The sequence below is a fragment of the Scardinius erythrophthalmus genome (assembly GCF_964197995.2).
Source record: "Scardinius erythrophthalmus genome assembly, chromosome: 23".
In the NCBI taxonomy this organism is placed as follows: domain Eukaryota; kingdom Metazoa; phylum Chordata; class Actinopteri; order Cypriniformes; family Leuciscidae; genus Scardinius; species Scardinius erythrophthalmus.
The window spans coordinates 28,943,487-28,969,242 of NC_138243.1; the positions used below are offsets into that span (position 1 = coordinate 28,943,487).

Below are 25,756 nucleotides of genomic sequence, written 5' to 3' on the forward strand. Positions count from 1 at the left end.
TGTCAAGGAATAAAGTTAAAAACTTGTTTCACCCGTGGTCCGTGATGCAGATAGGATACACTGTAGGCTATATTTTGCGAATTCTGTCAGGGTATATAAAGTCTGAAAGTCTATCTCTGTGCTAGACTGCATGAGTTAAGCTTTTTTTAAAAACTTGTGTCAACCGTTACATTTATCATTACAAACTACTGAATATATTCAACACTGATCTCTGTCAATACAGATCTGGCAGAACTTTTTTAGTATTATGACAGAAGCAGAATAAAATGGATCGTTTGTTTCATGCAATTGTGTTATGTAATATGCAGAGGGTCATAGAGGGGGGTGCAGTTAGTTTTAAATTCAGTATTTGCTTATATTCACCAAGAGGGAGTTTGACCTCTTGCTTATTTGCTGGTTGCTGGTTTATGCTGGAAAGAGCTGGTTTCCAGCCTGACAGAGCTGCTGGTTCTAGCTGGTCTGTCAGATGATTTTAGTTTCAAAACCTCATAAAAGCAGCTAGAAGCCAATCATCTACTGGTTTTTAGCTGTTTGTTTTTTTCCGTAGGATTACAGTATATTCACTGTGCAATGCACTTTTCCCTTTTCTGGATTCAAACTTCTGGTGTAAATTAAAAGTACAGAGAAGATGAAAAATAAATATGTCATGCAGTCAGGGGCATCGCTAAACCCATTTTACTGGAACACTTTTTACTCGCCCCCTCACTGTGCTCCTCCTCTCTTCACTTTTCGCCGTGGAATCCTCGATTTGCAGTCAGACGACACTGTTGCTGAGAAGAGGTAACTACCAGCTTAACTGTGTTTATTAATACTATGTGATTTTTTATAAAGAAGGGAGTAATTTTTAACCTTCAGTAATGAAATTAACTGTTAATTGTGTGCTACAAACCTTTATTCTTATTAAAGTTTTAATTTTATGTTGTTTTCTTTCTCGAAACGGGATTATAATCTATTATTTCATTCCTCTTGGATCTTGATTGACGCACATCAGGGGCTGAAATTAATGGGGGCGAGTGGCAAAAATGCCATCAAAATTAAAATCAATTCCTGATTATGCAACTTGTGATAGAGATTATAGAACAGTTCGACAAACAAGAATTTTAGATATTACATTTGAGACCCAGTAGTCTGTTTATGTTCCTTCAGTGAAAATAGGGCAGTGGGGACGGTTGCAACATGACTTATTTTATCCAAGGCCACCCCTTCTCTCCGAATAAATACCGCAAGCCTACCCCCAACCTTTTTTATTCACAATATCATTTGTATTCTAGTTACTAATTACTTTTCAACTCCATGTTATTATGTTATTATTTTTTAAATTCAATATAGATTTAAACCTTCTTTTTTGCAAACATACTTTGCAAAAATGTCCCTGCAGTCATTCTTTACTTACTTTATGGGCTCAGTTATTCAGTAACTTGAACAAATAAGCACGTCAACCTGCCATTCCAAACAAGACCACAGGGAGATGCCAATCAACTGCATATAACTATACGGATCCATTCAAATTATTAAAGAGGTGTTTGATTATGATGTCACTTTTCTAACTTTAGTTAGTGTGTATACTGCTGTTTGAGCATAACCAACATCTGCAAAGTTACAATTCTCAAAGTTCAAAGCAAAGGGTTTTTTACAACAACTACACAAGCTTCCTCCCAGGTTAGTGACATCACTAACGCTAAAATTTACATAAACCCCACCCCGGAACACGATTAACAGATTATCATGACAGAATATGCTAATCAATGACTAGAAGATAACTACACATAAGGTACATAAATTCATCAACGAACCATTCAGAAATGTCCTGTTGCTTCTACATGTTGTCACTTCTTCCTGAGTCTCTCCATCATTGTCTGACTCCGGTTTGAACATAAAAGGCTAAAGGTTTTAGAAATTTTCAGTGCATGTCTGTGTGAGTGCAAGCTGTTGAAGCTCCGCCCCCTGTGCCTGGAGCAGCAGCTCATTTGCATTTAAAGGAACAGACACAAAATGGTGCGTTTTTGCTCACCCTCAAAAAGTGACAATTTTAACATGCTATATAAAAATATCTGTGGGGTATTTTGAGCTAAAACTTCACATACACACTCTGGGGACATCAGAGACTTATTTTACATCTCGTGAAAAGGGCATTATACCACCCCTTTAAGTTATCTCAAGGCCCCCCTGGATGATCACTGAGTTTGAGATTATATTCATATTACACATGCTCAGTTAGCCCTTCTTCCTTCCAGGAAGAAAGCAGCCACTTGTGACCATTCGTTCTGTAAAAAAAAAAAAATATATATATTTTTTTATGATCAGATTTTTTTCACCGTCTAAACTGTTTGCGTGAAGCATTGTAAAGTCATATCATTTTAATCAGTGTTTTCCTAGCTTCTAAAATGCATAGCTTTATGTGTCAAATTATTGTTTCAATTAAGATAGCATAGCAAGTTTTATCATTGCTGTTATAAATTAATAATTTAATTCTGAAAGCACGCTGCACTGCTAAGGCAAATGCTACCCAAGTATTTGAAGGTTAAGCACGCAGAGAGCTCATTGGCTACTGATGCAGTAACCAATCAGCTGCGCCCTATAGATAACGATGTGATTATGAATAGGTGAGTAAAAGGACCTATAGGGGTTATGCGGAGCGCTCAACGTTCAAACCGGAAAACAGATCTAAGCATTTCCGCTTTTCACTTCCGTACACATCTGCAGTAATAGGTGGTCTCTGAGGTAACTGTTAATTTTTGCTTATTATAATAAAATTCTTATTTCTGATCAAACTTCAGTGTATTTGTTTTAATTAAAATGTCACGAATGTTGAAATATCAGAAAAGGGAACATCCGAACAGCAGTTTTTGTTGTGTGCTGATCTGCTCTGTGACGGGGAAAATTAAGAGAGTCATAGTTAACGTTACTCCTGCTGTTTGCCCATGCTTCATTGAATTTCTTTACTTTGACATTCAGAGCGCTGGGCAGAAATCTCATTGCGTCAACACTCGCCGCGGGCCTTCGCGATGCTTCATTTTAATTAAACAGTCAGATTGCCCTGGTTCCCGGAGAGCCCGCCTTGGCGCTGGCGAGACCGGGGACCCGGCCCCCCGAGGGAGCTCGCCAAACGGTGGGGGAGAGGGACCGAGCACACCCGGCCACACCAAGACCTCAGACGGAAACGGTAACGGGCGCCGGGAGTCAATAATACATAATTGAAGGTTAACCAGCATAAACACACAGGACATTATACTGTTGGTACTATAACCCCATCCCTAAAATGCAGTCGTCATTTGATTGTTTTAATCGTCTGCGAGCAAAAATATAAGGCTAAACTACTGATAGCATACAAATCTAAACTAACTAACTGTTTACTGATAGCTAACATTACCTAAAGCTATATCAGGTGCCAATAGCAAAAGCTACATATACTACATAGCCTACCTTCATAATTATGAATAAATGAGGAGGCGTAACACTTAAATCCCTTGTCTAGCAGAGTACTCGGGGCTCTGGACATCCGTTTGACAATATGATGTCCATCGGAAATTGATATTAGGGGCAGCTCCTGTAAACACAGACTATAGAAGGTCGCCATCTACACTGTGTTTACCTCAGTAGCTGATGGCCGGAAGTAGTTAAGCCCGTTTTGTAGAACCCGGAAGAATGTTGCGCATAACCCCTATTAGCCTGCACTATCTAGAGTTTCATGCCAGAACTTTGTATTTAGACAACATTCACTCCATGGTCGCAGCTCACGATCAGTTCATCAGATCCGTTGAGTCAGGACTCACGGAGGTGGACCAACGTCTCGAGCATCTAGAGTTTTCTTGCTCTGGGCTCCGAAAAGACAACGAGTGGCTGCGGGAACAGCAGAATAACGGTCTTCTCTCGGAAACAGTTTACGACTGATGTAAGCCACTGGCTGTCGGTACTCTGGTGGCCCATGCAATAGGACGACTCCTACTCCCCTCCCAGAGGCATCAGTCTGTACAATGAAAGGTCGACTAAAGTCAGGATTGTGTAGCACAGCGCTAGTTGTCAAAGCTCCCTGGATGTCCCGGAAGGCTTTCGATCCCTCCTCAGTCCACTGCAGTTGGTTCGGGGAACGTGCCCTCACCATGTCCATTAGTGGAGCAGCCCTGCTGGAGAAGTTAGGGTCGCTTTGACGCACAACACCCTGGCCAATGACATAGCCCAGGTATTCAGACTCTTGTTTAGCTACAGCACACTTGGTGGGGTTGAAAGTTAGGCTGGCATTCTGAAGACGCTGCAAGACTTCTCTGAGATGCTGCACATGTTCCTCCCAGGTGTTTCTGTAAATGACAATACCGTCAAGATATGCAGCAGCAAAAGGTAAACCATGTAATACTTGTAATACTAACCCTCAACGCTAAGTCCGACTGAACTCCAATACATAATCAAGGTAAACAAGACAAACCTTCCAATTAAGTCCACGAAGCACCAGCTCCATCAGTTGTTGGAAAATTGGAGGGGAGACCCATCGGCATAAACTTGAATTGATATAAAGCACTGCCTGTATTGAATGCTGCTTTCTCCCTATCATTAGAGTCTAGGTCAACTTGCCAATATCCACTTGACAAATCCATTGTACTAAACCAACATGCACCTGACAAGCTGTCTAGAGCGTCTGCTGGTCGGGGTAAGGGGTACGAGTCTTTTACAGTGAGAAAGGAGCTGCTGAACTTGCCTGTCTATCTCAGCTCGTATGTGTGGCAATGTTCTATAAGCCCTCTTCTTAATGAGCTGCGCATCCCCAGTACGGAGGTGTGCTTGACTAAATCTGTACGATACCATAGTCATAATCATTTGCACTGAAGATATCTGCATATTTGAAAATCATAGTCTCTAGTTGAGTCTGTTGTTCTCTTTCAAATGGAGATTGACTGAGGTCTACCTTGGGGTTTTGACAGGGATCAATTTGAGTCTGTACAGTATCTGAGCTACTGTGGGTTCCAACATTGTATTCTTCACCTGGTTGAGAGAGTAAAGAATGGAAGCCTCGTGCCACAGGAAACATGAAAATCCTCACTTGTCGGATACATAGCTCGAACACAAGTCACACCTGCTTTTACAGAGGTTAATGTACGTGCTACAAAAACACCGGGTATTGTCTGAATTTCAGGGTCTAAAATTCTAACAATGACCTGGCAGGGATCATAATGGGCTCTAGAGTCACAGCACTACTCCTAATAGGAAATATATGCTGTATAGTCGGTGTAGCATTCTCTATAATAAGTTATTATAATTTTTGCAGGTTTGGTCCTCCATACTTCACCGTGGGTAACAAATAAAATACGGGTTACAATGGTGGTAATTCACGTTTCTTTTTTTAATTAGAAGCATCGGCATTACAGCGTGAACAGCCGCATACAACTGGGGAGGCGCCCGCGCCATCAGCCAATGAATTGGCGTGATTCTATACTGGTTGAAACAATCAGCACCGCGTCATCACTACGCAGCGTTGAGTGAACCTATGAAGGAAAACACTGATTCATCCATAGACAGTATAAGAAATGGACACAGCGACCCCATAGATTTCAATGGAGAAAAGTGAAGTCAATTAGAAGCTCTCACTTCCTGATGGCTGAGCGTACTGCGCAGACTCAAACTGAGCTTGACAACGTAGATGTGACGTGAGTAACCCGTCTGTCTTCTAGTAGCTGTGCCAAGAGAAATCTGAATCATTCCCTTCTGAAACTTGCAGAGACGGAGAGTGTGAGTAGGAGGTGTCCATGAGCCACTGTAGCAGGAGCAACTTTTGCTAAGTATTCTGATTAATTACTTTGTCATTTTGCCTCCACGTCCCCCTGATTGCGTGCGAGATTCTCCTCCTGTCCATACGGTAATTTCTCTACTGTGCGACAGAGAGTCGGGTGGTTATGACACAATCGTTAGCCTATTTTTACAAAAACTGCTTCTACTGGGCCATAACGTAAGATACAAGGCAATGGAGCCTTTTATACATTTTCGTGTTTCTTTAGAAATAAATAATGGACAAATGGAGTCTTTAAACGCCTCAGATGTAAAGTTATTCGCTGTCAAAGTGACACCAAAATGAATGGGAGTCAATGGGATGCTAACAGCAGGTGATGGTCTGCTAATCAATGGCGGCCCCCGGGCAGGGCCGGATTAACAATTTCCTGTGCCCTGGGCAACAAGACTCAAGGCCCCCCGTAGTTAGGGGGGTTCGGGGGCATGCTCCCCCGAGAAAATTTGGATTTCTCTAACCTACATATGTGCAATTTAGGACTTTTGAAGGCCAAAAAATTATAAGAAATAGGCTAGCTTTAAAACCTTGTCATTAGATTATTTGTCTGCTCTCTCCTCATCTTCATATTTCTTATTCTCTCAGTATTCTTATACTGGCCTATTTCTACCTCTCCTAAAGCTGAACTTTGACTGATAGTCTTTTCATTTTCGTCTGTGTCAGTGACGAAAATAAACAGGCTCAACTGATATTTATACGTTTTATGAATCATTTTCTTAGACATGTTAATTTACTCAAGGCTACCAGGAAAGCTGTATAGCTGTAAAGTCAGTATTGACATTAGGAACCTTCTGCAAGCTTTGGGATTTGAAAACGTCTGTTTTTAAATGTTAAAAGTAATTTTAAATAATACAAATTATAGACTACGTTTACCGCAGTTGGTGGAATTGGCAGACGTTCCCTTAAGCATTGTGCGCTGTGGAAACGCGTCAAAGCATTCTCAGGTATAATTATGCAGCATTAATGCACGAATGATTTTGAACGAATATTTCATCATGTCGATATACAATGGTCACATAATGTTAAAACTAATCTTGCTATTGATATCTTTGTTAGACTACCGACCCTATAGAACAAATGTCCGGCTAATATCGAACCTGAAACGAACTTTACCGCGCTCAACCAGCGGGAGTGCATTTCACGAATTAGTAATCGCTGGCGTTCAGCGGGGAGGCAGGTCGCGTGAACCCGCGTAGATGCACTTTATGCAGTGAAGAAGATCGTAAAGAGTTTGATAACTTTATTAAATTTCTGTGTATTCTCTACCTGTCAGGGCCCCCTAGATGTCATGGGCCCCTGGGCAAGTGCCCAGTTGCCCTAATGGTTAATCCGGCCCTGCCCCCGGGGAAGCTTCAGTGTTTTCCGAAACACTGCCCCCCTGGATTCATCCAGGACACAAACTTATACACACTTTTGGAACATTCTTGGGGGGCCTATGCCCCAGTAGTGATCAAACTCTAGAAACGCCCCTGCTATCAACATCATGATTTATCGCTGCATTCTTCAGTCAGAAATATTAATACACATTTCTTGGTCCATTTGGTGAAATATGTTTTTTACACAGATAAACTTGCTGACCAGAAAAAGATCAGATTGAGACCATGATGCCCCCTAATCTGCTGATCTTGGCAGGTTTGGCAGTTTTCGGGTTTGTAGCAATCAACGTAGAAGCCCCCAACAATAGGGGTGAGATATACCAATACACAAATCTCACAAACATACACCAAGAGTGAGGAACACTAATATAAAGATTGTGTGTGTGTTTGTCTGTGTGTGTTTGTGTGTGAATGTGCTCTGAACTAGAGGCACTACTACCAATTCTCCCATCTCACAATCTTAGTTTTGTTCTATGCACACATTAAGCTGCAGTCCATAACTTTTTTGTGCTCAAAATGTACAAAATGTATATAATGAGCGAGTACTTAATGAATCCATTTTCCAAACCGTGTTTTTGTCTTATCCGGAATCACTACTGGACATCTATAATAAGTTTTTATGCTCTGACTATTTTAGACCGTTCGGGTTGTCACCACTGCGGAGTAGCCCAGTAAATTGCTGTGTGAGCGTTTGCATGTCACTGCTGTGTTTTCTGACAGGACCGACCTGTAGGATTCAGAGTTGTGTTGACCCCCGAAAAGTGTTACAGCTCCAAAACGACGCCCAGGAGGCCCTAGATGCCATTAAGTCTAATCACAAGCTGTCTGCTTCTTACAATCAAGCTAATCGGGGCCAGCATGTCTTCAACAATGGACTCCTTGGGTTCCCCCGCAGTGTTCTGCAGGACGTGCTGAGAGATGTTGGGGGCTATGCGCTGCTGGACAACCTGGTGCAGGACCTCAATATCCCCCTCAGCCAATCTGAACAACATTCAATTAGCACAATGGTGGCCCACTTCAGGTCAGTGTGTGTGTGTGTGTGTGTGTGTGTGTGTGTGTGTGTGGCAGGTGGGATGAGTGCTACAGTATGTAGACACCTTAGTGTGTAAGTTTTGTATCTGGATGATAAAATGATATCAATAATTATGATAAAAAATGTCACAGCTCTCACACTCGTGCAGGCCACATCTAATGCGTTGCGGTGACACCATCAATGGACCAAAAACATATAAAGCCCTATTCTGACGGTAGGCTAATTGTTTCTCATGGGGTTGTAAGGCATTTTCATAATTTAAAGGGGCTAGTCTGTGATTTTATTGCCATCTGAATCCAGAAAGTCTGTGTTTTTCTCTCGCCACCCCGCGTGAAAATCCCTGACCGAATTACCACTGTTTTTTAACAAACACCAAGGTTGTGTGGTAGTTTAATTGCCGTCCGAATCCACATCTCTGAGTTTACAAGAAAAGATCAATTCAAAATTCACTGTTTAAATCCGTTTTGACCACTGCCGAGCACCGTACAATAACTGTTGCGCTTTGGGGATGCATTTTAAAGATCTAGCATACACTTTTATTACTGAAATGCTGAAAAGTATTTACAAGAACAATATCTCTTTACCGCTCAAAAGAGAAAGAGAAGAAAAACACGTAGACATTTGAAATGGGTCGTTATTATGGCAGCAATTACATACATAAAAAAATAAACCAGCTTTGTTTTTACCTCATGTAAATAAGAGGCTGTTTTAACTTATTTCCGCTAATTTTCACATTTTGACACATTTTTAATAATTTTGAGATAAAATACAAGACTAGCGCTAGTGTTTTTTACTAGGTTCAGTCCAATGCAGTTATCATTTTTACGTCCTGTGCCACGTTGTTTAAATAGCAAATGCATAATTTCTGCTGGTCTGTAAACAAAGTGTGTTTAGGCGCATTGTTGGTGCGTTTCTATTTTGAGGCAACTGAAATAGACTGCACCATTGACCAACAAACACCTGGTCTAACATGTTTTGGAGAAAAACATTTATTTCTTAATGCGATTTCCCCCCCACTTTCAATTCTTTTACTTCAATGAAAGGTTAGATTTTTGCCAATTTTTTTAATGAAAGATCAAAAGGATAAACGATGCAGATTTATTTTTTACAGCCATTTTTTATCATATTTACCATGGGTATGATTAATTCTGAGCACGACAGATAGAAGGGAATCAGAATTCCATGTGACAGCAATACACTTTCTGGCCACTGGCAGGGCTATTTCCAAAAATTTTATTTGAAATTTGTGAAGTGGTTTTGTTTATCAATTTTCATAAAGTTCCCCAGCAATCAAAATTCTGGGTCAACAGGTAATGAAATTTGAGTAATCTTAGCCAAGACATCACAAAAGTCAATCCAGAAATCTCTCACTTTCACACACAACCAAGTACATTGTAGGAAATAGCCCACGTCTGCAGCACATCAGAAACATGCATGAGGTAGATCAGGCTTAAACTTGTGAATTTCTGGAGTCAAATACAGCTGATGAAGGAAATTATAGTGTACAAGCCTGTACCGTGCATTAATAGTGGCAGATAAACTGTCTTTCCACAACTCTGACCAAAGTTTGTTCTTCAATTGTGAAATTTAAGTCTGATTCCCACCTTTCCTTAGACCTATACAGAGCCGGTTTAGGACATTCATATATTAACAAAGAGTATACTTTAGAAATAAGCTTACGTGGTCCACTATCATGCATCAATTTTTCCATTTCAGTGAGTCTGGGTAAAGCCGTAGTGTCGTTCAAAGTGCTTCTCAGAAATGACCGCAGTTGAAGGTAACAAAAGAAAGTATTGTTAGACAAGTTATATTTTCTTCTTAATTGTTCAAAAGTTATGAAAAGTCCGTTCTCATAACAGTCCTCCAATTTACGAATCCCATTATGATGCCATGCTTCCAGGATCTTGTTGTTTACAGTCATAGGGATCAGTTTGTTTTGCTTTAAAGGTGATTTAGGTGACAGTCCTATCTCCTTGCCAATGGTCTTATGTACATCATACCAAAGTTTAATGAGATGTAACAAAATTTGGGTTATCAGTCTTTTTTGACAAAATTCGGTAGTTGTATTTGTAAACAAACTCACTAAAAAAATTGTCTTTCAATGAATAAAATGCAGTATGAACCCATTGAGTTGTGTCATTCTCAAACAGAGACAAAATAAATCGCATTTGGGTTGCAAAGTAATATTTTTTAAAATTGGGTCCCCCTGACTTGTAGTCCCACGTCAGTTTCTCCAAAGATATTCTTGGTACCTTATTATTCCAAATGAACTGTCTTACATTTTTATTAAGAGTTTAAAAAAAGGTTTGGGGTAATGGAATAGGCAGTGATTGAAAAAGATACTGCAATCTTGGCAAAATGTTCATTTGAATGCAATTAATCCTTCAGATCAAAGTGATGGGGAGGCTAATCCATCTGTGTAGATCTTCCTCAATTTTTTTAAGTAGTGGACTATAATTCAATCTATAAAGATTTAAGTTATTGTCCACAACTATACCAAGATATTTTATTCCAGTTGGGGCCCATTTGAACGCAGATGCACTTTGACACGCAGAGTTGAATGTTGTTAATGGAATTATTTCACTTTTATCATAGTTTACCTTATATCCTGAGACAGTACCATAGGTGTCCAATAAATCCTGTAGTCGAGTAAGAGAGTGAGTCTGTTAGATATAAGAGAACATCATCAGCTAATAAGTTAATTTTATGGGTTGTCTGACCAACCTTAAAGCCCTTTATATCAGGGTCCCTTCTGATTGCCTCCGCCAAAGGCTCAATGGCTAAGGCAAACAGACTTGGGGACAGTGGACATCCCTGTCTACTGGATCTATGTAGGGAAAACGGTGACGAAATTTGCCCGAAGATAGATAAATATTCAGCATCTAATACTCTAGCTGGGTGGATAATAAGAACAAATCAATTCTAGTGTGGGATTTATGAGGGCATGAGTAAAAGGAATAATTCCGAGTCTGAGGGTGCATCTGCCTCCAAATGTCTATTAAATTTAGATCTTTCATATATGTTTGAGTGGTCTTGGTTGCTTTTGACTTGGAGATGGTCTTAGTCGATTTGTCCAAAGTAGGATCTAAACAGAAAATGAAATCCCCACCTATTTTGCTGACCCCCTCCAACTTTTAGAAATATATCTTGCATGAACAACTCGTCATAATAATTTGGTGCATATTAATTTAAGAGTGACCATTGTTCCGAGAATATTCTACAATTAATAAAGACATAACGTCCTGAGGGATCAATGACAGTATCAAGTATTTCCAGAGGTGTATTTTTATTTATCAAAATAGCCACTCGTCTGGCCTTTGAATTGAATGATGACGACACTACCTGTCCCACCCATTCTCTCTTTAATTTTTTATGTTCCTGCGTAGTGAGGTGAGTTTCTTTTAGGAAAGCTATTTTCTACTTGTAACTTTTTAAGATATGTCAAAACCCCCTTTCTTTTAATCGGCCCATTTAAACCTTTAAAGGTCCCGTTCTATGCCCCTTTTCACAAGATGTAAAATAAGTCTCTGATGTCCCCAGAGTGTGTATGTGAAGTTTGAGCTCAAAATACCCAACAGATCATTTTTTACAGCATGTTTAAATTGACATTTTTTGGGGCTCAGAAAAACGAGCCGTTTCAGTGTGTCCCCTTTAAATGCAAATGAGGTGCTGCTGGACGACACAGGGGGCGGAGCTTCATGAGCTCGTGCTCAGTCTGTCAGGAAAAATTCATCTCACGGAATGATGATAATATCAGAAACTCTCAGTAACGGCGTTCATTTCGGACAATAATGCCTACAGAGTCAGATTGCTGTATAGAGATGAAACAGGTATAGTTTAGTAGTTTAATTACGGTTATTAAAACGTATTTGTCATCTGCTTGTAGGCTATGTATCCATTATTTATTAATAGCCTACAAGTCTGCTGTCTGAATGATGATCAAACATGTACTGATGAGTTTAATAAAGTTTATTGTACATCACACAAAAGATGAAGCGTCAGTTTTACTTTAGAAAATCACCATAAGAGCTGAGTAAACACAGTAGGCTAAGTTACAAGAAGTGCACAAGTAGCCAGTAGAGTTGAGGGAGCATTCCTGTGGGCGGAGGTTAGTCAAGAAACGGTTCTGGTGATGTCACTAATGCAGGATGTAGAGGGGTGTAGTCCAATCGAGCCGTTTTTTTGTAGTCAACTTCTGTTAAATAAAATATCTCGCTTGGCATTGAACTTTGAGCTTTATAATTTTACAGATATTATTTATGCTCTAACAGCAACATTACACACTAACTAAAGTTTGAAACATGGAATCGCATGCAACGGGACCTTTAACATTAAAACTGGCAAATTTCAATACTCTATCCATAAAAGTTCTGTTTTTTTCACAAACTTCCCCTGACCTCTCATAATATTACAGTAAACAAAGCACTTGAAAAATAGTATGCAGCATATAAGTGGAGCACCCAAACAAAAAAGAAAAATACCCCCAAAACAACACATAGAACCCCACAGTGCCAGCCCCAAAACATGTGGCACATCTCCCTTCATCTAGAAAGGTCTTGTATTCATGAACAACAAATCTAACTCAAATGGTCTCCTACCCTGGTATCTTACATTTGTGTGCGATGGCTACAAAAGTATGTTAGGTAACTTGTTTACACTTCTCTTCAATTTCCCCATGCGTGATCTCTCACAAACGCTGCTGCTTCTTTTGGTGTTTTAAAGGAGAACTCCGGTCAATTTTAACATTGAGCTCATTTTTTTGTAAATTTGGAGTGCTGTCAGTACAGAGAACAACGACAAAAATCGGTGTTGCCTACACCGTGTTATCCTCTTTTTAAAATTTGCACCCTGTTGACTTCAATGGGGCAAGATTTAAACCTGCTTTTAGCCTCTTAACATCCTTGATGTGTCATTACAAGTGCACAGCCATGTGAGTGATTCCTTCAGAGTGAACACGAGTGAATCTGACTGCAGTAGATGTGAAAGATATTAATAAAAGTGATGTTAATTCAGCCAGCGCTCATACCTGTATTTTCTTCCTGTTTTCGGTCGAAGTCCACAGTAGTCGATTGTCGAGTTCACGCGCATAGGTTTAGTTACCTATGATCACGCGCGTGAACTCGACAATCGACTACTGTGGACTATTATTTTATTTTATTATTGTTGAGATAGAAAATTAAGTCATATGTTGATAATGCTGTTATTTACAGCATTTTGAAAAGTATGTATCCCCTTAGATACGTTGCCAGATTAGGGTATAAAAAATGATTATCCAATGTATTGACAATGAGTGGTATCTCAAGGTAAATTGGACCCCCTGTACTGGTCATGGCATTATTGTGCATTCCGGGCTCATGGGTGAGGGGTTGGTTGTGGAGGGGCCAGTAGAAATCTTGTTCCAGGGCCGGGGCCCTTAGAGAAGATCCTTATGGGCCCTCCTGGCCTCAGCGCCCCCTGTACACAGTCCTACCCTAACCCTAACCAAAGTCTTCAGGGTTACTTAGAAAATTATAAGTTGTATCATAAATTAGGAATGATAAGGAATGGAGCTAAACCCTGAAGGACAGTGGACCACAAGAGCTAGAGTTTCCCCCACCTGAGATTGAAGACAAAACAGTTCAGCAGTGATAAAATATAAGAAATGCGTGTGCCTCAGTTTTAGGACACTTAGACATTTCATATGCAAGTCCGCGCTTGATTGGCCCAATTGAGGATTCCAATAGTGGGGGAAGGTCTCTATTTGTTACTGTCTTTTCTCGTGGCAAAATATTTTTGACTAAATGCAATACATTTTCTCATATGTATTTTCTTGTTAATTCATCTGACTCCATAAATGAAAATGTTTTAATGATATCCGTGCATCATTAAATGTGAGCGAATGTTTGACTATTCTTTTTAACTCTTTAATGAAAATAATGTCAGTTAGAATAATCAAATGTAACAATTTATTATGTCAGGTAAATGTCTCATGCCAATTTCATAATCAGTTCAAAGATAATGAATACAAAACATCAAATGCTCTGGAATAAAGAGAAGAGATGAGAACCCAATATTAGGAAATACATGAGGCTGAGAGTGTCACGGTGGGATAAATGCAAAAAGGTGCGAGGACTCAAGTGCAGAGAAATGAAGTTTATTTATAAAAGGAACACTAAACCCAAAACAAAACCCATGAGGGGGAAAACATAATTAATAAATACCAAACCAAAACAGAACAGAACAGAACAAGAATTTTCTGGAGGATCACGGGGAACAGGAAACATTAGACAACGTACCGACACAGACTGCAAACAAGAAGGGACTTATAAAGGGAAACTAATCAGAAGGGAACAGGTGGAAGAACTCAAACAATAATCAAATAACAAGGGGGAGGGATCAGACAATGACCTGAGCACATGGCCCAAAATAACAAAACACCCATGTGCAGCACAAGACAGGACAGGCATGTGACATTACCCCCTCCCTACGGAGCGGCTACCAGATGCTCCATAAGACCAGGGCGGGACAGACCAGGGCGGGACAGACCAGGGCGGGACGGGAGGGACAGACCAGGGCAGGGCGGGACGGGAGGGAACAGGAACAGGCTCAGGTGGCCATCGCTCAGGAACAGGAGCGGACACCGGCTCAGGAAGAGATTCACCGGCTCGGCGGCGGCCATCTTGTCCGGAGACACAGGCTCGGCAGACGTGACGCGAACAGTCTCTGGTTCGGCGGACGTGACGTGAACAGTCTCTGGATCGGCAGATGTGACGTAAACAGTCTCTGGATCGGCAGACGTGTCAGGTCGCTGGGGTGGCGCCGGCAGGGCGAGCAGCTCGGGCGGGGCCGGCAGGGCAGGGCGCCTGGGCAGCGCGGGCAGAGCAGGACGCCTGGTCGGCGCGCTATGGATGGCAGTCACCTCCGGGATGGTCTCTGGGTTAGGAGCCACCGGACAAGTTGTTGTGGAAGGGTTTCTCCTCCTCCTTCTCCGGACCACCGGACTCGAGATCACCAGATTCGGGACCACCGGAACAGTCACGGAGGGAGTCTTCCTTCTCCTCCTCCGTTTCGGGACCACCGGAACTCGGACCACCGGACTAGGGACCACCGGAACTGGGACCACCGGACTCGGGACCACCGGAACTGGGACCACCGAAATCGGGACCACCGGAACTGGGACCACCGGACTCGGGACCCCCGGAACTGGGACCACCTCCCTGGCAATTCTCTCCCGATCGCGAATGAAACCATCCACCTTCGCCCCAAAACTGACCCAATCAAATGCTTCTCTCTGCTGAGTCCTCATGGGGTCGGTACGTTATGTCACGGTGGGATAAATGCAAAAAGGTGCGAGGACTCAAGTGCAGAGAAATGAAGTTTATTTATAAAAGAAACACTAAACCCAAAACAAAACCCACGAGGGGGAAAACATAACTAACAAGAACAAGGAATTTTCATTAATCACTGCCCCAGACTTACCTTTTGAGAACAAGAGGGTTTAACCATCCCACCCTCCTTTGTGTGCATGTTATCTCTAAACTCCTTATACCTTTTGTTTTACTTATGCGGAAATGAGACATTTGTACCAGTTGCATTGAGACATTTCAAATGATACCAAACGTGTAATATTGTATGATAATTATTCACATTAAACCATTTAGATTCTTGGGTGAGTTTTTGGTGATCTTCGCATGCGGGGAATGTAGATTAAGGATGACTCGGAGGTGAGACTTTTGTCTCGATAGTGCACGAGGGGGAGTTCAAATGTTAATTTCCAGCAAGGTCCTTTGTCTTCTCAAGGAGTGATCGTTCCTCAACCAGTTCTTCCAGTCTTCATACATGCAGCATACTTTGCATATTACATATTTTTTTGCATCAAATATGCAAAAAATACCCTATTTTTTATACCCTAATAAGGCAACGTATCCTGGGAGATACAACTCATAAAATCCAAACTATTTCAAATATTTCAAAAATTCATTTGGATATGTTTTACTTAAGTTCCGATAACATAAAAAGTGAAAGTTTTTAGTTTTTTTGTTGATCATTTTCCACTCTTGCTTATTTTAGGGTTGAAATGGCCGACTCCCTGTTCAGTGACTACTGAAGTAGGGACCTGGTTGAGACGCACTCTGGTTAGTGTGAACAGATTCTAACCGGAAAAAGACTATCTGGGTATCTTTGGAATACTCATTTCAACATACTACAATTTGGGACACACTAGCATTTGGGAATTCGGAATTAGCATAATCTTACTATTTCTGCCATAGCGGTAAAAGTAGCACGAGTACTAGCCTATACTAGTGTGAGGCATGGGGTTTAGCTGCCCGTGGATTAATTTCAATAAAGACGGTGGACTTGAAATATTGACGGCTAATAACTTTTAATGAGCAGAGTGTTAGAACTGGGGAGGAGAGCAGAGCAACACCAGACTCAGTGCCTGTACACTCTCTGCTCTCTCTTCTTCCCACCCTCCACTTCTCATTATATCATCATCCTCTCTCTAAGGACTCAACACCAAAATAAAAGTTCTTAACAAAAATATGTAGAAATGAATATTAAACAAAAGAGACTTCAAAATCACAAAAAAAGTATTTTTGACTGACAAAATGCCAGCGGCCGGGAACAAGCTACAGCTACAGTGACTTGTTCAAAACCTTTCTTTGTAGTAAACTTTGTGTACACAAACAATGTAGTCAATGCTCAAGTTCATGTGTAGAGCCCCTGGTGATTCTTCGAGCAAAGTTTTATGTTGTGTCGAGCCTTCTTAGTGTTTTAAAAATAATATTTATGCTATCATAGTGCCTCATTCACTCCCATTCAAAAGGCATTTTGACCTAAAACGAAAAAACTATTCTTCATTCTTTATAGTTGTTCCTCCCCCAAGGTTGTTTTCCAGAGGCTACATCAAGATACATCTTAGCCATAACTAACATATTGTTTAGATTTGTCTATCATACTTTATCATATTTATCAAGTCAGAATGGTTATTTTAAACACTCAGGGAAGGGTTAACTGACCCAAACTGAACTGTGGAACCTTTCACAAATCAGAAATGTTATTTTAAACACTCAGGGAAGGGTTAACTGACCCAAACTGCACTGTGGAACCTTTCACAAATCAGAATGGTTAATTTAAACACTCAGGGAAGGGTTAACTGACCCAAACTGCACTGTGGAACCTTTCACAAATCAGAATGCTTAATTTAAAGACTCAAGGACGGGTTAACTGACCCAAACTGCACTGTGGAACCTTTCACAAATCAGAATGGTTAATTTAAACACTCAGGGAAGGGTTAACTGACCCAAACTGCACTGTGGAACCTTTCACAAATCAGAATGCTTAATTTAAAGACTCAAGGACGGGTTAACTGACCCAAACTGCACTGTGGAACCTTTCACAAATCAGAATGGTTATTTTAAACACTCAGGGAAGGGTTAACTGACCCAAACTGCACTGTGGAACCTTTCACAAATCAGAATGCTTAATTTAAAGACTCAAGGACGGGTTAACTGGCCCAAACTGCACTGTGGAACCTTTCACAAATCAGAATGCTTAATTTAAACACTCAGGGAAGGGTTAACTGACCCAAACTGCACTGTGGAACCTTTCACAAATCAGAATGCTTAATTTAAAGACTCAAGGACGGGTTAACTGTCCCAAACTGAATTGTGGAGCCTTTCACAAATCAGAATGGTTATTTTAAACACTCAGGGAAGGGTTAACTGACCCAAACTGCACTGTGGAACCTTTCACAAATCAGAATGCTTAATTTAAAGACTCAAGGACGGGTTAACTGACCCAAACTGCACTGTGGTACCTTTCACAAATCAGAATGGTTATTTTAAACCCTCAGGGAAGGGTTAACTGACCCAAACTGCACTGTGGAACCTTTCACAAATCAGAATGCTTAATTTAAAGACTCAAGGACGGGTTAACTGGCCCAAACTGCACTGTGGAACCTTTCACAAATCAGAATGCTTAATTTAAACACTCAGGGAAGGGTTAACTGACCCAAACTGCACTGTGGAACCTTTCACAAATCAGAATGCTTAATTTAAAGACTCAAGGACGGGTTAACTGTCCCAAACTGAATTGTGGAGCCTTTCACAAATCAGAATGGTTATTTTAAACACTCAGGGAAGGGTTAACTGACCCAAACTGCACTGTGGAACCTTTCACAAATCAGAATGGTTATTTTAAACACTCAGGGAAGGGTTAACTGACCCAAACTGCACTGTGGAACCTTTCACAAATCAGAATGCTTAATTTAAACACTCAGGGAAGGGTTAACTGACCCAAACTGCACTGTGGAACCTTTCACAAATCAGAATGCTTAATTTAAAGACTCAAGGACGGGTTAACTGTCCCAAACTGAACTGTGGAGCCTTTCACAAATCAGAATGGTTATTTTAAACACTCAGGGAAGGGTTAACTGACCCAAACTGCACTGTGGAACCTTTCACAAATCAGAATGCTTAATTTAAACACTCAGGGAAGGGTTAACTGGCCCAAACTGCACTGTGGAACCTTTCACAAATCAGAATGCTTAATTTAAAGACTCAAGGACGGGTTAACTGTCCCAAACTGAACTGTGGAGCCTTTCACAAATCAGAATGGTTATTTTAAACACTCAGGGAAGGGTTAACTGGCCCAAACTGCACTGTGGAACCTTTCACAAATCAGAATGCTTAATTTAAAGACTCAAGGACGGGTTAACTGACCCAAACTGAACTGTGGAGCCTTTCACAAATCAGAAATGTTATTTTAAACACTCAGGGAAGGGTTAACTGACCCAAACTGCACTGTGGAACCTTTCACAAATCAGAATGCTTAATTTAAAGACTCAAGGACGGGTTAACTGACCCAAACTGCACTGTGGTACCTTTCACAAATCAGAATGGTTATTTTAAACACTCAGGGAAGGGTTAACTGACTCAAACTGCACTGTGGAACCTTTCACAAATCAGAATGCTTAATTTAAAGACTCAAGGACGGGTTAACTGACCCAAAACTGCACTGTGGAACCTTTCACAAATCAGAATGCTTAATTTAAAGACTCAAGGACGGGTTAACTGACCCAAACTGCACTGTGGAACCTTTCACAAATCAGAATGCTTAATTTAAAGACTCAAGGACGGGTTAACTGACCCAAACTGCACTGTGGTACCTTTCACAAATCAGAATGGTTATTTTAAACACTCAGGGAAGGGTTAACTGACTCAAACTGCACTGTGGAACCTTTCACAAATCAGAATGCTTAATTTAAACACTCAGGGAAGGGTTAACTGACCCAAACTGCACTGTGGAACCTTTCACAAATCAGAATGCTTAATTTAAACACTCAGGGAAGGGTTAACTGGCCCAAACTGCACTGTGGAACCTTTCACAAATCAGAATGCTTAATTTAAAGACTCAAGGACGGGTTAACTGACCCAAACTGAACTGTGGAGCCTTTCACAAATCAGAAATGTTATTTTAAACCCTCAGGGAAGGGTTAACTGACCCAAACTGCACTGTGGAACCTTTCACAAATCAGAATGCTTAATTTAAAGACTCAAGGACGGGTTAACTGACCCAAACTGCACTGTGGAACCTTTCACAAATCAGAATGCTTAATTTAAACACTCAGGGAAGGGTTAACTGGCCCAAACTGCACTGTGGAACCTTTCACAAATCAGAATGCTTAATTTAAAGACTCAAGGACGGGTTAACTGTCCCAAACTGAACTGTGGAGCCTTTCACAAATCAGAATGGTTATTTTAAACACTCAGGGAAGGGTTAACTGACCCAAACTGCACTGTGGAACCTTTCACAAATCAAGCTCAATATAAAACAAGTGTTTTTGTAATCCAGCGGTCTGTGTGTTTATTATAAATTGATGTTAAACGTGAAGAACGGCTATTTACCAAATTCCTGAAATACACGTATTTCGGACTGGAGGACCGCGTCACACAAATTCACAAATCATGAATAACGAAATGAGATATTATTTGCATGTCTACGACAGCGCATGGCGGGACAATAGCCAAAAGAATACAGAATATCAAAACTAGCTTTACTGCGGTCTTAAACCGGCACATTTTTGACTCATGGTAGGCTATTAGAATACTCTTAGTTCTGAACCAGTGCATAAACAGCTATTGAGAATGAGGACATACGTCACGGTAGCTTGCTGTCACGTGACGAATTGAGCCCGTCTACCATTTTGGGATCCTATGCTATCGGTTGCCAGGGGCAACAGTGTAAGAGCGATACAGAGACGGAGCAGGAAAGACGGCTCGAGGAATTATAATAGAAATGATGAGAAAATTAAGAAGAAATGGAGTGGAATGCGGCAACAGAAAGGGGTCCTTAAAGGGAGAAACTTACTACCAATGCCAAACAAAAATTATTATTATTTTTTTTAATTTATTTTACATTTTTAAATACGAAAAAACTGTAACACATGGTTCCTACGGTTTCCACAACAATCGTGTGAGACACTGGAGCAGTTTTTTACACAGCAGTAGTTTTCCAGGCATTCTAAAATAGTGCGACAACCTCCTCTACTACCAATACAAACAATGAACGGTGCTGGCGGGTATCCTCCCAATATGGTGGAAAGGGGAGGATGACGCGGTCTCTGGGGGCGGGGCGCTGTGTCGTGACGACATCTCCTCATTCTCAATAGTTCCATTTTCTTTTTTTGGATTAATTGACATAATTAGACATTTTCGTTTGTTATAGCTAAATTGTTTTTGGTGTGTTTTATCTCTGTAGTTCGGATGAGTTCTATGTGGATTATAATGCAGATGTGTTCGGAGAGTATGTGAGGGAGCTCCGAACAGCACTTGTGACATACCTAAAGGCTGATACATCTCCCAACCAAAATGATAGATACAGGATCCAGGATACTCGTCGGCGGATTAACTTCATCGCCAGTCAGATGTCAAACAATGAGGTGTATGTGGACCCAATGGCCCGAGATCGCTGGCTGAACCAAAACCAAAATCACCATGAGGACTACAATCTGGTCAAACGTGCATTGAAAGAAATGTTCCAGAATATCCTGCAGGTCTTCGAAAAAGTGTCAGGCAAGATCCGTGTCTTTCGCAAGATAAATAGGCCTAACTGGAGCGGGGAAAGGTTAGACAAAAAAACAGAAACTAGTTTAATCACTCTGAACTGAAGCGTGTATTTGAAATTGCCATTAACCGGTTAATAATGTAATTGTATTGCTCTGTTTAATATTTCGATTTGGCAATCAAATAGGTAATGTTGACGCATTCAACGTGAGTGAAATACCCACGCTCAGTTGTCAAGTCATAATAGGTAGCCTTAAGGCCCCAATCACACCTAACGCATTTTTCAGATTCGAAAACGCAAGGTGCACAGCACTACCCCATCACACAGAACGAGCAGTGCGCTGCGTTTTTAATGTTGCTAGGCAATCTGGGAAACAGCTGTCCTGTCAGTCAAGTAAACGTCAAATCAGCCTTTTATTAACTTTATTTACTTTCTGTTAACATTGTGGTAGTTACGTTTCCTGAAGTCGTTAAGCTCCTGCGAGCTTAAGCTCCGCGAGAGCACCACAAGTTTATCCTCCATCATCGCACTCTCCGGGCGTTCAAGCAACTGTAGCTTTCATCACTAAAACGGAAGGCCTGCCTCTCCATTCATTTGATTGGACAGTGGAAAAAAACGCGATCCCGATGTCATCATGTTTTTTTCCACTGTCCAATCAAATGAATGGAGAGGCGGGCCTTCCGTTTTAGTGAGTTGCTTTTTAGCATAGACAGTATAAGAAGTGAACAGAGCCATCTCATTGGATCTCAATTGAGACAAGTGAAGCCCATTTTTAGCGATTTCTTAGCACTTCCTTTCCTGACGCGCAGACTCAAACCGAGCTTGAAGACCTAGATGTGACATGAGCAACCCGTCTGTCTTCTAGTAGCTGTGCCAAGAGAAATCTGAATCATTCCCTTCCGAATCTTGCAGAGACGGAGAGTGTGAGTAGGAGGTGTCCATGAGCTTGGAGCAGGAGCAACTTTTGCTAGGTATTCTGATTAATTATTTTGTCATTTTGCCTCCACGTCCCCCCGATTGCCCGCAAGCTTCTCCTCCTGTCCATACGGTAATCTCTCTACTGTGCGACAGAGAGTCGCGTGGTCAGAGCGGGGCATTTCGAGCATATCGAGCATTTGCACTCCCTGACTTGCTTGATTACCTGTGGTAACAAGGCGCCCGGGGAAATGCGTAGAGAGGGCGTCTGGGCCAGACTAGGGCCAGCGTCTCTTTCTATTGAAAAGAACACTGGGCAATGAGCGTTGGCTTGTGACTCGAATAGGTCTACCTCCGCTCTGCCGAAGGTGTCCCAGAAGTTTTGTACCACCAGGGGATGCAAGGACCATTCCCCTGGGGGAAGTTTGACCCTGGACAACATGTCTGGGCCCACATTCAGGACGCTACTCTCAGCAAGCACAGATTGTGCTGGGCCCATATAAGCAGGCGTTTTGCTCTTGCAAGAAGGCTCCGGGATCTGAGGCTGCCCTGGCGGTTTATGTAAGACACCACTGACATGTTGTCTGTTCTGACTAGAACGTGGTGGTTCCTCAACACAGGGAGGAAAAACTGTAGGGCATTCTCAAACGCTTTCATCTCTAGACAGTCTGACCACAGGCCCACAGGCCCATTGATGGCCTCCCTTCGTAAAGGGTGCCCCAACCCGTGTTGGAGGCATCTGTCGAGACTACTTTGAATTTTGAGGCTATGCCCAGGTTCACGCGCGACTTACTGCCGCGCGTTCTCACGTTAAGCGCGCCAACATAGACCTGGAGTCCAACTCCATCCCCAGAAAGGACGTTTCCTAGCTGGGAGATAGATTGCCTTTGGCCCAGTTGACTCTGAGACCTAACTGGTCCAGATGGTCCAGCAGTAGCGCTCTGTGACATACCAGTTCCTCTTTCGACTGCGCTATAATCAGCCAGTCGTCCAAATAGTTTAGAATTCTCACACCCCTTCGTCTGAGGGGTGCGAGTGCTGTGTCCATGCATTACGTAAATGTATGAGGTGCTAAAGACAGGCCGAACGGAAGGACGGTGTACTGATAAGCCTGACCCTCGAAGGCGAATCTCAAAAATGGCCTGTGACGGGCTGCTATTTGAATCTGAAAGTAGGCGTCTTTCAGATCCACTGATATAAACCAGTCCCCCAGTCGAATTCGAGCGAGGATTTGTCTGGTTGTGAGCATTTTGAGTGAGCGTATCATAAGAGCTTTGTTCAAACTCCTGAGATCTAGTATGGGGCAGAGCCTGCCGTCCTTCTTCGGTACTAAGAAGTAACGGCTGTAAAACCCCAAGGGGTCTCTGCCAAGGGGACGGTCTCTACCGCCCCTTTCCTTAGCAAATTCGCTATCTCATGCATTCACAAACAGGATCACCGCGCAACCCGAACGAGAGAGGTGGAAATGGCTAGTCGAGATTCCAATTCCACGTTGGAAATGGCTAGTCGAGCCCCCCACAAGTCATGGTGTTGCTTTCCGGGCAGCCGCCCTGGGAAAGCGCGTGCACTTGGAACGAGGCATTTGAATCAATGCCTCGGCTCTTTTAGTGGATAACGTGTGTGTCGCGGCGGCGAACACACACGGAAGCAAGTACAAAGGATATGGGCGCCGGATAGCGCAGCACGGCGAGTGAAGGCGGCGATAATCCAGCCGGCGTCCTCTAGCTCGAGCTCGTCCCGCTGAGAGCTGTTCGACGGCGCAGCTTCTCTTCTCAGAAGATCCAGCGAAGTGAGTCACTTGCTGAAAGGAGACGAAATCATAGTGCAACCAGGGCGATGGGTATTTATAGGCCTAGGCCAAACCCATTTTGGCGGGCCATAACGTAGCGCAGGGAGAGCTTCCCATTGGCGCTGAAGTCATGACAGACGCAATGATAGGTTGCAGCAGTTGCCGCAGAGCAGCCAATAGGCGTGCAAGCTGCCTCGCCTAGGTCTGCTTGTTGCAGCAAATGGATAATTTTTTGCTTCAATATTCTCGAGAAAAGGAGTTTTCCCATAGCGTAAGCTAAACTTACGCAACACGAGAGTACTCTCGTAAGAGAACCCTCTATAGGCCTACTTCAAGTTCATTTCAAGTTCAAACACCTGATATAATTGGCTCCTAATAGGACGCTACTTATTACGGAAATGATGCTGTTCTAGCCCCTCTTTCCTGGACTCTCTGCGAATCCCTGGTGATCATGCACTATATGAGCCCCGGGCACCTGCCCTTGGGACTTTGGTGTTGGATCTCAGCATGCACGGCGTTTTGCATTGTGTTCCCCTAGCATAAGATATTACGCAGTACGAGAGACCTCTCATAAGAGAACGTACTCGGTTACTAACGTAACCTCGGTTCTCTCTAGAAGAGGGAACGAGTATTGCGTATCTTGCCGTGCATGCATCACGCTCTGGTTCGCTTCGGCGATGAAAAAACAGATTCGATCAGCCTATCAAGCTATATTTATAAGCCTAAGCCACACCCGTTTCGGCAGGACGTGACGTAGTGGGCACGAAGCGCCCTCATTGGACCTGACGTCATGAGGGGCCTCTCTCGATAGGCTGCTGCAGTTGCCGCAGGGCAGCCAATGGGCGCGCGAGCTGTCTCACCTATGTCTGCATGCTGCCACAACGCGTTTTGCATTATTACAAAATTAAGGATAATTTTTTGGCTTCAATATCTCGCGGAAAAGAGATTTTCCCCTAGCGTAAGATATTACGCAGTACTCGTTCCCTCTTCTAGAGAGAACCGAGGTTACGTTAGTAACCGAGTACGATATCGTCTGCTGGTGTGGACACTAATATAGTTATCTTTATAGTTATCGTTCAGAACGGGTCTTAAGACTCTATTTGTGTTTTTTGAGTAAAGAAAATGGTGTAGGCTACTTATTATTAAAGTAGGCTATGGGCGAAAAAAACAAAGCTTTAAAAATAACATTATTAACCGGTATTTTAATGGACTATGCTTCTTAGTCCATTAAATCACTATAGCCTATAGTGGATGCCCTTCAAAGTAAAGGACAAGTTCTCACATAACTCTTGTTCTCTATTCATCAGTGACTTGAAGTGAGTCTGGACTAAAACCTGTTCCAGAACCAGTCTTCCTAATCATCTTATGGATCCTGTTTCCATCAAAATCATTCACCAAAATAAACGATTGGTATACGATTGTTGTTGTATGTTTTTAATATATGATGTATTTTCTTTGTAAGTGTTGTGTGTTGATGTGGAAATCCATCCGATCTAACATTTTAACATCAAACTGAGCCTAGGAAGAGGATAAGTTGAGCCACATGGAGATAAACTGTGCAACTGATTTATGCCGAAGTAAAAGTGCACATTTTACCTCTGGCTTTATCAAAGCAAGACTTTTTTGAATACTAGATGACTTCTTAATATATCAGTGTGTGATCTCTGTGATGAACTGGCCATCTATCCCACCTGCAACGTACAGATCCGGTCTAATTCCACACACACACATACACACACGGCACCAACGTCATTTATGTAAGTGCATTGCATATATGATGAACATTTATGCTTAATAAATTTAACGAAAAGAAACAGACCCATTTG

At 42.0% G+C, this 25,756-nt stretch overlaps 1 protein-coding gene across 6 annotated transcripts; it reads left to right on the forward strand.

Moving 5' to 3' along the window:
• Positions 1–752: 752 nt before the first annotated feature.
• LOC308683545 (uncharacterized protein) lies at positions 753–25,736 on the forward strand. 6 transcript variants are annotated; one of them, XM_081354024.1, is made up of 6 exons: positions 757–780; positions 5,341–5,636; positions 7,335–7,456; positions 7,867–8,167; positions 20,921–21,286; positions 25,238–25,736. In XM_081354024.1, the coding sequence occupies exons 3-6, from the start codon at positions 7,372–7,374 to the stop codon at positions 25,248–25,250; spliced, it is 765 nt and encodes a 254-aa protein (XP_081210150.1). In that variant the 5' UTR covers positions 757–780; positions 5,341–5,636; positions 7,335–7,371; the 3' UTR covers positions 25,251–25,736. The 6 variants fall into 6 exon arrangements, with proteins under 6 accessions (XP_081210154.1, XP_081210150.1, XP_081210153.1 ...); XM_081354027.1 differs by having other exon boundaries at positions 7,990–8,167; XM_081354028.1 differs by lacking the exon at positions 5,341–5,636 and having other exon boundaries at positions 753–780; positions 7,990–8,167; positions 20,921–21,234; positions 25,238–25,347.
• The last annotated feature ends 20 nt before the right edge of the window (positions 25,737–25,756 follow it).